The 13,994-nt window shown below is 47.1% G+C and overlaps 1 protein-coding gene across 3 annotated transcripts in view; it reads left to right on the top strand.

Moving 5' to 3' along the window:
- COBL (cordon-bleu WH2 repeat protein) overlaps positions 1-13,994 on the top strand; it is a 278,487-nt gene that overhangs the window by 202,334 nt on the left and 62,159 nt on the right. For 2 of the 3 annotated variants that reach the window (XM_032430635.1, XM_032430636.1), the window contains exon 9: positions 2,707-2,877. The exons of the other annotated variant lie outside the window; for it this stretch is intronic. In XM_032430635.1, coding sequence (XP_032286526.1) covers positions 2,707-2,877 — 171 coding nt within the window. The remainder of the gene's footprint in view (positions 1-2,706; positions 2,878-13,994) is intronic. 3 annotated transcript variants of the gene reach the window in all.

Below are 13,994 nucleotides of genomic sequence, written 5' to 3'. Positions count from 1 at the left end.
TGCCACCTCCTCATGTTACAGGTGGCAGAGAGAGACGTGGCAGGGGTCTCTAGATCCAAGAGTCGGGGATGGTTCATTTAATTTTAAGCCAGTCCATGTTTGTAATTTCATTTATGTAGGAACAGATGTTGCTCTTGAGGAGCGGGGGTTGCCTGAGACAAGGCCCTGTGATTACAGGTGCATCAGCTCATTACAGAGGCCATCCGATGGCCATGCCTGATGCTACTTTACTCCACAGGGCACTCTCACATTCTCCCCTAGACCCCATGACTGTGGCCCCCAAAAGGAAGACTTCCAAGGATAAGCGCGTACATTGTCAGTGTCCGAAACTCTAATACGAGCTGCTTGGCTGTGTGTCAGCCATTTCTCCCCCAGTCAACACCTCCCTGTTCATGTCTCAGCATTTCGCTACCAGGGAAGCGATGATCCTAAGGAACCATGGTCTATGTTTCATGCCAGTTCATCCTCTTGACCAGAGGAAAATACTACCAGATTTACAGAACCCATGATCAGCAGCTTCTCAAAATAAACCTCATCGTCTCCTTTTCCGTGACGAGACCCCCGTTCTCCCTGCCGAGCTCTCGCCCACTCTTGTGGCAAAGGGATGACAGCCCTCAGATTTATGGTTCCTGCTTGCACTCATAAGAAGCATCCACTGTAGGTGGTAGTGTGGATGCAGCTGAGTCGTGCCAACCTCCAGGCCAGACAGCCCATTTCAGACCAAGGGAGGGCCTCCCGATCAGCTGTGAAGGACTGACTGCCGCCTCGTGTCCCCACGCTTGGAGAACCTGGCCCGGGTGCGGGCAGGCAGCCGGTGCCCATGGTTGTCCAGGAGAGGGAGGTGGGTGTTTGGAAACTGAAAACTATACAAGTCCCGCTCTAAGGAGCATGTTACAGGGAGGAGGTATGGACGCTAGTAATTCACTACGAGCCTCTCTCTCATCTGTCAGCTTTGGTTCGTGAAGATTGAGAAGGAAGCCAGAAGCTCCCTTCGGGCTGGCAGTGACCTTGAATACTTTGAGAGGTCAGGAGGATGGTAGAGGTCTTGGTAACAATTTTAAGGGAGACTCCCATCCCCGTCAGCGATCCCCGTGAAGTAACGGTACGCTAGCAATTCCGCAAGCTGAACTTTGTTAACCAAAGTCTAGGCTTTACATGAACAGGTACAAATGTAAAACGTTGCCCCTGCCCACACACCCCACACAAACGAGCATCTTTTTACTCAGATACCTAGATATAAGAGGGGGAAAAAAATTGAAACTTGCACTAAAATAGTATTGGTTGGATTTGGGTCTGACCCAAGTTCCTTGGCAAACAAAAACTGAGCCTTCTGGTAGAGAGAAGCTTCCAGGACAAAGCCTGTTCTCCCCACATGCCTTGCCCTTGGGGGTGACTTCCGTGGACCAACCAGACAGTGCTCATCCTGACGGCTTGTGGCTTCTTTGCACTTTGAGGTGACAAATGATGTCTAGCCGTGGGGACATCACTATTCTCCCACATCTAGAGAACTGTAATCAAGAGAAGGAATAAGTGGGTATGTCTCTTGATGAAGAAATTATATTCCTTAATATTTGTTTATTAATAATCTGATGGCAGGCATGAAGCACAGAGTCTATCAGTTACTACATGACTCCAAACATAAAAGCTTGAAAATAGCGTTTTTCAAAGAAATACTGGGAAGTATGATTTATGGCACAAGGGATATATACGGCTTTGTTATATTAAGTCATTAACCTTCAAAAATCTTATTAGCAGAAGAAAGCCATTTCTATAAAATGGCAAGTGGATCCCCCAGGTGTCAGCAGAGCAAAGAAGGGGCTGCCCCAAGGGTTCCAGAGGTCAGATGAAACAGAGATGCCCCCTCTAACTCTTTCTCCAAGTCAGGACCCCTTTCAAAACAAAGTTTGAAAATTATTACCCCAAACAATGGAACAGATTGCTGATATAAATGGGCTTAAAGAGGTAAGCTGATTTAGTGGCTACTTAATCCACAATAGTTAACAGGTAAAAATAACAAGAGGAAGCTAAAAAAAAATAATCCCCAATAAAAACTAACATGTATAAAAGGAGTTCCTTTTAACGCAACAGAGCTGCCGAGGGGGCTTTTAAGAATCATTTCAAGCCCGGCATTTGGGAGTAGTTGCGCCTGCCAGAAACAAATTGCAAACAAGTAGGTACTTTCAGTTTGGCTCAAGGAGAGGACACTGTGTGTGTAAAATGTTAAAGCATGAGTGAGGCGGTTTGGTGCCCTGAGGTTGGATTTGATGCCTAGTGAGCTTGAATTTGGATACCGGGCGTGGCTGGATTTCGTGGCAGGCGTGGTTGAACTTGGTGCACGGTGAGGCTGACTTGGATACCAGGTGTGGTTGGATTTGGTGCCAGGAGGCTGGATTTGGTGCCTAATGAGCCTCAATTTGGTACCAAGTGTGGTTGGATTTGACCCCGGGTGTGGCTGGATTTCGTGGCAGGCGTGGTTGAATTTGATGCGTAGTGAGGTTGACTTCGGTACTGAGTGCTGTTGGATTTGGTACCGAGTGTGGTCAGATCTGGCGTCGGGTGTGGCTGGATTTGGTGCTGGGTGTGGTTGGATTCGGTGCCATGGGGTTATTTTTGATGCCCGGGTGAGTGATGGCCGTGTGCCTTCCGTGGGAGGGCAGAGAGTCTCCGGGCTTACCTTCTGAAGTCACCCCTGTTGATTCCATGTAGGTGTTGGACGGCAGGTGCCACAAAAGCCTCCCAGAGGCTCTGCTCGGGGGCCCCCCCAGTTAGTGCTCCCCCCGCCCCCACCCTACCCTCCTCCCAACACAGACGTGACGGAGCCTCTCGGCTTTCCTGGGGAGAGTACTGGCTCCGAGGCCTCGGACCTGAGACCCACACGTACGTGCCTCTTGTTTTCTTTCCCATATATGTCACCTGCCCATCTCTCTGCTCACTGGTATCAGGGCTGGGTTTCCAGACTTTCCATTCTTGCTTTGGGGTGTTTGTGACGTTCCTCTCCAGCTTGTCTTTCTAAATGCTCAATGCAGTGTGTCCGATTTAACAGTGAATGCGCTCGGAATGCCATGCAGGTGCCCGTAAAGAATGACTTAACTCATTAATCATTCACACTGCGGTCAGACCTCGGCCAAAATCGCACTGTGTGGGTGAAGACAGTCAGCTAGGAGCTACTGTTCCTCACATTAGAACTAACCTCGGAAGTCTGCAGGTAGCAAGAGCCCACTCCGTCCAGCTCAGCAATTATGGGGTTTTGTTGGTGAGCTCACTCCAGCAAGCTGAGAGTGCAGAGGAGAGCCGTGTTCAAGACCTGGGGGGACTTACGCATGAGGACCTTTGAATCGTATGGTCAGCGACCAAGCGGTAGGGGTGCCACCCTGCAGAAAGGGAAACGGAGGCAGCAGAAGGGGAAAGAGCTTGAGTTCCGTCTGGCAATAGCCAGAATTAAAGTCTCATTGTTTTCTACTTCTTGTCGCACCCTGGCTGAGACCGGGCTGTCTTCGTTGTCTCCGGAGGTTTCTTTGGGACTTCCATAAATACTGTGTATAGCACTCCTCCCTCCTGATGGGTAATCATTTTACATATTTAACCATATGTATTTTGATGGCGTCATCAGCATGGCAAGCCCGTGCTCGCCCCTTTGAGGATGACTCAGCTTGGCAGCGATGCTTCATCATAAAGGGGCACAATCCTGGACCATATTCTCAAAACAGTGTCCGCCGCTCTGCACTCCGCCCAGTGAGCAGCCGGGGCCCATGCGTGGGTGTGGCCTCTGGCTGGGAAGTTCATACTTTTCTGACATTGGACCCCTTGATCTCTTTCTGTCTTCTTTGGAAATGATGATTAGCTCGCTGCCAGCTTCTGGGTAAAGAAGATAATTGTCGGATTACTTATCTACTGCTGTAGGAAAGCTAATCCTGATTCATTCCATCTTTTCTGACAAATACTTATTTTCCATCCTTCAAATATGTTTGATCATCTTGACGTTGGACATGCTTCTGGGAAGCAAATAATGTCTACAGGGTATTGAAAAGTAAAGGATCAGACATCTCAGTCAGAAAGATAACAGCCGAGGTGTAGATAGCTCTGGAGCTGTTCCATCTCTGAAGAGAGTGGGTCTCAAGCCCATGAGCTTCGGGGGCCAACTCTGTGGATGCTGTCCTCATGCCCAGAATCCTCCTGTGGACCCTGGGCGATCCAGTGAGGGGAGGAATAGCCGAGGGAAAACAGCAAAGCTAAATGGCAATTAGGGGATTGTTGCAAGACCCGTAGATTGTGGATGGGACAGCCAGGCCTTGCACACTTGCCCACACCTGAACTGATGCAAACCTGCAGATCCCCACTTCCTCCCAGGCCTCCTTGCACTTGGGGGACACCATCGGTGTGTGGCGTCTGCTGGGGAGACTGGCAGGCGAGATTTGGGAGGGCTGCTTCCAAAGGCTGGCATCAGGCTTGGGTAGGAGAGCTTCCTCCTGGGTTTCTATGGTGCTGTGAAATCATTTCCCGCCCCTCCCTTAGAGAGAATGGAACCAGGCAACAGACAAAGGATGAGGTTCCCCATCTTCTTGCTTCATGGTTTCGCCCCGCCCTCCCACCCCGCTCCTGGGCCCATGGTATTCTCCCCATGCCTTCATTTCCCCAGACATGTCATCAGACTCTCCTTGACCCTCTGGTCATAATTCACCCCACCCTCTCCCCCTCTCGGAAATGCCAGTAACCTAGTGAAGAAGAGCGGGAGAATTGGGGGGAGAGGGGCCCTGTGAGGTAGGGAGCTGGGGCTCCACAAAGTCTCCTCCTCCTCCTGCTCCCTGCTCCTGTCTCCTGGCTGCCTGTGCACCAAAACTGAATGCATCCAACTCGGAGCTTCTATTTTACCCAACGCGCAGAACTTTCCTGACCATTTTTTGCAGCATCGAAAAGCGGGATCTCCTACCCAACCAGGCAGAAAGCACCCTGCCTTCTTTGATTCGGGACTTCAGAGCAGTGAAGGAAAACAAACCCTGTGTTGTCATCTGTCTTATTTTTTCACAAGATGTTGAAACCTGGGTATTCCTCCACCTGTCACAAGGGGGCTATTGGCTGTTGGCACGTAACTGCTGGATGTGAATTTGGGCCCCTTGCTGGCGTATACGGTCTCACCTTCTGGTCAGACTTCTGGCTATTTGCAGCAGTGTGGAAGGAAGCTGAGTGGAGATGGTTTTATGCCAGCCGCCAGCTCTTGTACTTCTCCTGCATTCCTTGTAAAAGAAATGATGTGCTTCTGGTGGAGACCGACCCCGAGTACCTGCAAGGGCTGGGTGGTCCACGAGGCGTGTCACATGTGACATCTTGCTCAGTCCCCACCCCAGCGCGGGGGGTAGGTTCTGTCACTGGAAGAAACTGAGTCAAAAGGACTTACATCACTGGCCCAGGGTCTTATCACAGGATAGGTTCGGCAGGAATTCTCATTAGGGTATCTTGACCCTCAGCCGCTGCTCTATCCACCACCCGTGCAGTTTTCCCCACCATTCCAGAAACTCCCACGGGCACATCTTTGGCTTCGCACGTTCCTTGTTATACAGATAGCATAGTCCACTCAGGTTGTTAAAAAGAGGAAACGTACATTTTGTTGAAAACCGTGAGCTCAGCCAACCTCAGGGATAAGAAGGATGAAAGAGCTGATGGATGCTGGTCTGTACACAGATGAAGGAGGTGCAAGAAGACGTGAAATGGGTCGAACACAGCACCACATCTTCATTCTGATGTCTCTCCAGAACTTTTGGTTCTGGCCATTTTCCCTCACCCTGACCCTGACTTCTGTTGGATCTTGGTGCAGCCCCCATCCTCATGCTTTGCTGGTATACCCCACTTAGCTGCTGACAGCCTCCCCTTCCACTGACCCAAGAACTCGCTGGACGTCAGCCCTGAGCCCAAGCACAGATGCTTCATTTCCTGTCTTCATGCTGAACATGTTACTAATACTGGACACATGGCCATGAAAGCCACATTCACCTGCAACAAAGATAAATGGAGAAGACCGTGTGTTCTAGGTCAGCGCCGCATGTTATCTGCCACCCCTGCGCTCTTTTTGAACCAACGAATGGTTTGTAGGCAGAAGAGATACAGTGACCACCCACTAATGCGTGTTCTGACTGAAGAGGCCCCCGTACGCAGCCCGTCCTCCAGCTCCGCCTGGGTATCAGAGGGATGTGAACTCTCTGCACGCTCTAGCCACACACCCGGCCGGGGTCTCAGGGACCCATCCCACCACGCCTCACGCCTCCAGTCCAGATTCCTCCCCCATCCAGGTGTTTACTCTTTACCCCCACGTCGTATTGCACACATTGGTTCAAGCCACCTGGAGGCCATGCCAGTCTTATTCATGTTTGTATCTGTTCGTCAACAAACACACAGCATGCACTCAGTAGCAGAATATGCCAGAAGATGTCTCCTTGTGAATCACTAAGTATCAGGTTACAATGATACAAGCTCTTCCCTTCAGCTTCATTGAACTGAGATGGGTTCCAGGCTAAAGGGCATCCAGTACCAGCTCAGCTCTGTCTAGAGGATACTCTCCACGGGGTCAGCACTGCGTCAAACCCTTGTTGTGGTCGCACTTGAGAAACATGTGAGGATCTCAGGAACATCCAGCATCCTAGCCTCCGCTTCTTTCTTACTTGTTTCCGGCCCTGGCCTACCCGTTAGGATGCCTCCCAATGGTCGCCCTCTTGTGCTCACCCCCTTGTATAATCCCCTACCCATGAACATGGACTGGATTTAGTGACTAACGTTGCTGAACAGAATGTGGCAGAAGCAGTGGGATGTCACTTGTCACTTCTGAGATTAGGTTTAAAAAAAGACTGTGGCTTCCATCTTGGATTCCCTCTCTCCCTCGCTCATTCTGAGGAAAGCCAGCTGCCATGTTGAGAGCCGCTCTGTGGGGAGATCCACGTGGCAAAAAAAAAACAGAGGGAGCCTCCAGCCAACAGCCAGTGAGGAACTGAGATTCTCAGCCCACTGAGCATGAGAACAGAGTCCTGCCAACTCCCGCTGGAGGGAGCCTAGAAGCAGATGCTCCCTCAGCAGAGCCCATCGTTGAGACCACAGCCCAGGGGCACCTTGGTTGCAGCGCGGTGAGAGACCTAGACTCAGGGGCAGCCAGCCAAGCTGTGCCCACAGAAACTGTGAGATAATTCATGCTTATTGTCTTAAGCCTCTGCGTCTTGATGTAATGTGTTCCGTAGCAACAGATCACCAGTACAAGCTGAAAGAAAGAGAAACCCCTCTCAAGCCTACCTCCACAGTCGGGGAGCCCCTCATCTCCCGGAACTGGAAGCCCAGAGTGGGACGGACTGCACCTCGGTAAAGCCTGAAGTTGTCACCAGGGACTGAGGCTCTTTCAGTGTCTTCTCTAAGTCATCTTTGGGGTCGAGCTCCTCTTCGGGCTGGTCCTGAGGGTGCTCTGTGCACCACATCCAGACACCAGAATTTTCAAAGGAGGCAGAGAGATTATCTCTTCTAATGGTTGCATGGGGAACCTTTCCCAGACGCCTCCAACTGCAGTTTCTTTTATGTCTCATTGACCACTGTTGAGTAATACACTGCCCCAGTCTCTGCTGAGAACGGAGTCACCCAAGGTGATGGAAGCCCATCCCGACAGCTGGGGACAGGATCAACTTCCTCTGGAAGTGGAAGTCACTGGTCAACACCAGAGCTCTGTGAACTGGAAATGCAGGGAATGCATGCTGTGTAAACAGCCCACGGCTTCCCCTACACTCGGGTCGCAACCCTAGGTTTAGTTGCCGTCTGGAGCTCATCAGGCATGTTGTGAGCGGGTGCAGAGAGAGGACCGTGAGCCAGTGGGGAAGATGAAGTAGACAGAACGCAGCCTTTTCCAAGTCAGCTGAGGGGCCAGCATGAGGTGCGTGTGCCCAGAGCTCATGGACTTGCTCTCTGCCACCCCCGGGGCAGAAGTGGGGCTCCTCTCTCCCGGGTCCTGCTCTCAGTGCCTCCTGGCGGCCGCGGCCAGGATGGCCTGTGGAGTCTGAGTCGGTGTATACTTATTGCACACATAGGAGGAAAATTCCTGAGCTGTGTCCCGTTTCAAAGCCTTATAGCACAAACGTCACCGTGAGTATAATTATAGTGACAGTGGAATAGGCTTCCTGGGTCTGTCTTCTGAATTCCATGTGTTTCATGCGAATAAGCCTTCCTACTAACCCGTCCACATCTAATCTTGCACTTAAGTGCCTCGGGTGCATGGCTAAGCCAATACACTTGTGCACGTGGAATTTTTTTTTCCCCTGCAACTTTCTAATCAGCTTGCTTTCTACTGACAATTGGATTTCAGCGGAGCCTTCCTTGTGAATGACCACGATGCGGCCTGTGTCACTAGGTGCATTGCGTTGTGTGTTTCCAAGACTTGCAGAGCTGGTCTCGATTGGGCCTTTAACAAGTCATCCCTCACATATTCCAGTGAGAAGACCCTGGAGATTTAAAGATCAATGCGTATGGAGTTCAAATTACAGATCCTCAGTGGGCTTTATATTTTTACAATTAAACTATTCAATGACTATCCTTTTATTAGACTTTTTCCTATGATAGGTTTGAGTACATCAGTCTTCCCTTGGCTATACTTCGCTGGGGTGATTGGCAAAGGATTTTGAAGGCATGCAGGAAAAATGGGTCCCTGTCCCCTGATCCAAATGACCTGTCTAGCACCTCCAGCAAGACCACGGAGGTTTCTAGGTGGTTGGTTTTCAACCTGTGATTAAGTAGCCCATTCTAAAGAATTTTAAGGAAATTCTAAAATAGGTAAATAAAATGAGAGAAAACAGCTAGCCATTTTCAATTAGACATAGTAATTTGAGTTTGCTTCATATAAAATTCATAATAATCATCATAATCATAAATCGTATTTTAGGCAGAGTGACTCAGCAGAAGAACCGAGAATGCAGGAGTACGTTGGGCACAGCTCTGTGGCTTACTGGCAAATGGCTGTAATCAAATCCCCACACTCCGGGCCAGATGCCCCCTAAAGGCTCCGTGATCAGCCGTGAACTTGCCTGAGCGCAGAGCAGAAAGCAGGAAAAGATAGGCAAGAATTTTGCTAACACCCCTCAGTTGAGACCAGGCTTCTGTTTAAAGTCACCTAACAGCGTGCTCTAAAATCTGAACCAAAATTAAACCCTTTGCCTGTCTCAAAACAAAGCAGTTAATCTTCAAGCTTATGACACAAAGACAATTCTGGGAATCTTGTTTGTGGTGGAAGCACCCTTGAAGCCTGGCAGGTGTGTGGACTTCAGAGCGAGCCCAGGGAAGCACTCTTGCCCTGGTCTGGTGTTTGTTTGCCATTTTCCTTCCCCGAGCAGGAGAGCTGGCCACACAGCCACTCCCACTGCCATGGGAAAGGGCGAGCATCCAGGAAAACAGGAAGTGGGTAGTGAGCAAATAGAAGGAAACTGGTGACTGTGGGAGCAGAGCCTGTCCCTACTCAGAAGCGTGTTGGAAAAAAAATGGAACGGGATCTTTAGCCTGGTGTTATTGTACCTTGAAAACCATGAAATCCACCCAGCATGAACTAAAGACTGAATGCTACTTAGAAGCAAAGCAGTGAGAATCACAATAGGGCTACGGATAGCATTTTTAAAACTCCCCCGAACTTACTTCCCTTTGCTAATTATTTTTCAGTGCTTTATTTACAAGCTGCTATGTCCCTGACCCAAGAGAGAATTAAAGGAGTTAGTGACAAGTCAGTGCAACAAGTGTGGGCTGGACCCGGCTCACACCAGCTAGTGAGAACAGACCATTGAAATCTCGGGAATTTTGCAAGCCAATCGCTAAGCGGGACTATTATTAAAAAGTCAATTATGTAAGCTAAGCTTACAAATAATACAAAAAATATAGCAAACATTGAAAATTCATCACTTCCTAATGATTTTACGACATGTTACTATTTCTGGGTTTTTGAGGTTATATACATATCTCGAATCACTATGATTCAATAGCATTTTGACAGTGAAAATACTATATAATAGTGTGCTACGGCACATCCCCTTCCAGTGCCACATTCAGCGACTGGCATCCGTAGCTGGAAATCAGTCATAGAGGGTTAAGGGAGCTGAGGGTTATATGGAAATTACAACAAAGAGGGGTGCCTGGATAGCTCAGTCAGTCCCACTCTTGATTTCGGCTCAGGTCATGGTCTCAGGGTCGTGAGCTCAAGCCCCGCATCGAGCTCGGCGCTCCGCACCGAGTCTGCTTGTTCCTCTCCCTCAGCTCCTCCTCCTCACCCCACTCTCTCTCTCCCTCTCATAAATAAATAAAATCTTTAAGATAAATAAATAAATAACTTCCACTGTTTAAAAAAAAGAATTTACAACAAAGAGTATATTTTATTATCGCCTGTAAATTTTGTGCTATCCATGCTTTATATCAGTAGGACTTTATCCATCAATCTATTGATGGATTGATCTATCTATCCCTTTTATTTTTTCCTGAGAGCTGGTTCCTAACCATTTACCAATCTACCACTGCAGAGGAAGAGCAAATAGAAGTAGGAATGCTGACAGCAAATTTATCTTTGGTTTTCATAAGCTGTTTGCCAAGCCCCATGCTAGCACAAAGAATCTCAGCGGGTGTCTGTGTCTCTTGAAGCTTTAACTTGTAGCATGAAGTCAGACTAGATAGAAAAACCTTTTTTTTAACATCAAAAGATATGAGGACTTCTTTCTGAATTCATGTAAATTTAAGTTCTTCGCAGAAGTAAGGAATGGACAGCTTGATTTTTCAGGATTATTATTAAATATCATTAGTCCAAGAGTGAATAGATTAGGAAGAAGCATTCCCCTGCTGACACTAGTCTTCTAGATTATTGTTTTAGGATTTGTCTGAGATGATGTGAATTCAGACACAGCCCTTCTTTATTTTAAGCCCTATCCCTGAGACCCTCACGAGCTTAAGCTACTTGCAAGGAATGGCCCTTTCTCAGAGGGGTCAGTCTCCCACTGAGAAGCTTCCCGAAAGGGGTTTGCTCCTTCAGAACAGTAGATCTCAACACGCATGTGTGAGTGAGGTCTTTGTCCAGCTCAGCAAATCAATCCGTATTTTCTCAGTGGATGCCTGAGCCTTGCTCGGGAACGGCATTATCAGGGTCGGGATGGATTGGTCTGCCATGAAGGGCATCCTGAAATGATATTATCTGTTTTCCCCTGGAGCTCTGCAAGTAACTTGGACTTTTTGCCAAATGGTAACAAATGGCTTTTGCCTACCGGCTGGCCAACAACTCTACCTGCAATGTCTTTAAGGTTGTAGCTAAATCCGAATGATTGTATTTGACAGCCTAGAAGACAACAGTGAGTTCAGTGCTGATTATGATCCAGTTCTTCCAAGGGACAGAACTGTGTATGTTGGATCAGTAGACCTTTTTAACAACCGACATCCACAAAGACTAGGAGGAAGCAGAAGAAATAACAATCATATGATGCGGCCGATACATCACTGTCTACGGCATTAAATCTCCAGGGGCTGGAAGGTGAATAATGATGGTGATGTTTATTTTGCCAGAGTTTGTCTTCATATGTTGCCATTTATTTTCCCCCCACAGTTTATTGCTGTGCATCATTCCCTACTCATGCCAAGCGCTTCTGACGGATGTCCCTTCCTGGAGCTCCGTTCCTCTGACTTTCCCCGCGCCTCTGCTATCCTGACTCCCATTCTCCTGTTCTTCTACCTGTCGGCATAAAAGGGCTCATTTGTACCCCCGCAGTCTACTTTCTCTAGAATTTACATATAAATGCATAAACAACAGAGATTTGTGTGACCGACATTCACATTTCCTCACAGGAGGTAAAGCCTTGTCTGTGCAGATTCTAGGTTGATGACCTTGACCTATCCGAAATTACCCTTTCATTGGTTCTTGGGTATGTTTCTGTTAAGGACCTTGCTTTATTCTGATTCATTATTAATTCATGTTTTTCTTATTTGATATACTCAGTTACAGAATATATTCTCCATTTAAAGTAGATTGTGTCCACAAAGTGACCATGTAGTCAATTTAGATACACCTGAAATATTCTGTCCACCTGGTAAAACTTAAGTGCCTGAAATACATGAACTATATAAACTATGTAACTATATAATCTGTAGGAACTCACAACTCATACACACACACACACACATACACACACACACATACACACATTCACACACACATATATACATACATACACACACACATACATACATTCAGGGATACATAGGACCCGACTTTTTTTAAGTGTTTCTCAGATTTTCCTATTACTGTGTTCTCTGCCATGTAGACGGTTTACAAAAAGAAAACAGAGGAAGGGGGATGCGTCTTGCTTCATCTGTTAATTATGCATTCAGTCATTCACCCATTCATTCACCAAACATTGAGAACTCGCTTGATGCCAGGCATTGTGCCAACAATGGGGGCTATTACAGTGAAGAGCACATGGCCTCTGCCCTTGGATTTCACTCACCTGTGGCCCCCCACACACAAGCAAAGAAGTAATGATGATTCCATTGGATAAACGCTAGTCTGGTGGTTTGTCCAAGTGGTAAAGACACTCGAGGGTATGACGACCATATCCACATGGGCATGCTGCCTTCTCTTTCTGGAGTGCAAGGTCCCTTTCTCATCTGGAGAAAACCCATCCAGTTATTGAGAATGAGTCACCTCGGCAGTCCTAAGACAGAAGGAGCAGGTGGAAATAATCATGTTAAGATTCAGGGTTTATGAAGAACAACTTGCTTGCTTTGATTAACTTTGATCATTGTGCAGAGATGCACTTGAACCGGAGAGGCTTATCATGTTTCTCTCCAAAAGATGTTTTAAATGTTATTTCTCAAAGTAAGAAAAAAAGAATCAGTGAGTGTTTTTTACTTGTATGACTGTTGTCTGGTTGGTCACAATAAAACTATTAGTGATGATTAAGATAGGAATTATCAGAGCTGACATTGGTATTAATAATTAAGAAATACAAGCTAGAGCTTACAGAAATATATAGCTAGAGCTATATAGAACCAATCTAGTGCCATGTGTTGGTGGAAAAAAGCCCAGAAAGTTACAGATATTACTCACAAGGAAAGAGAGGACAAGTTGGTGTCTTTTTGTTTTGTTTGTTTGTTGTGTGTGTGTGTTTTCTTTTTTTTGCATTGAAATAAAGAACTTTTGTCTGATAAGTAGCAATCACTTGACCTCAAATTATTAAGTGGGGAAAGTCTAAAGAAGAAAAGGTAATGTTTACCTAAATGTTGGGGAAAGCATCAAGATTTATGACCCAGACATTAAGATTGTAGAAGATTGTATATAATTAGAGCAATGAGCATTTGTGTGAGAAGTAGCTATTATGCTGAAGAAAAAGAGCAGTCGAAAAATCTTAAGGCAAAAAGGAGACCAGGGAAAGGTGATGTTACTCATAGAATTATTGATTATGAAAACATAAAATATAAAGAAACATATGTCAAACTTTACTGAAAACAAGAGGACATAGATGTGTACGTGTGGACACGGAGAACAAACTCAATAAAGCTACACCAATTCACATGATGAATAGAATCAGCCACAAAGTTAGCCAAAGACATGGATTTTTGGTTTTATCTCAGGGCTCTCTTGCACCATGATGGCCTGATACACAGCTGGGGAAAATTCAGGGCAATTCGATGGCCAGGATTCCAGATCTACATATGTCATGACACCGGACTAACCAGCGTTAGAATCTTCTAGGTATCAGATTAACTCAGCGAAACATTTTTCCTCCAGGCATTTGCATTTCAGAGAGGTTTTCCTTTCTGGTTCACCTCAGAACCCATCCCTCCTGGGGGTTCTTCATTCTCCATAGAAGTCAGCAGGAGAACTGTGTCTTTGGTCCATAATGTGACACATGCTATCAAGAGTCACAGTAAAAGAAAATAAATTTGTGGCCGTTCACGTTTCTAAGCAGAGACACAGATCCAGCAGACCTGGTGGCCGGCCCATAAGCCTGCTGGTTGACAGA

Source organism: Phoca vitulina, unplaced genomic scaffold (genome assembly GCF_004348235.1).
Source record: "Phoca vitulina isolate PV1807 unplaced genomic scaffold, GSC_HSeal_1.0 scaffold44, whole genome shotgun sequence".
NCBI lineage: Eukaryota > Metazoa > Chordata > Mammalia > Carnivora > Phocidae > Phoca > Phoca vitulina.
Note: the sequence above shows the minus strand (reverse complement) of the source record. Positions and strands in the feature narration are given on the sequence as shown.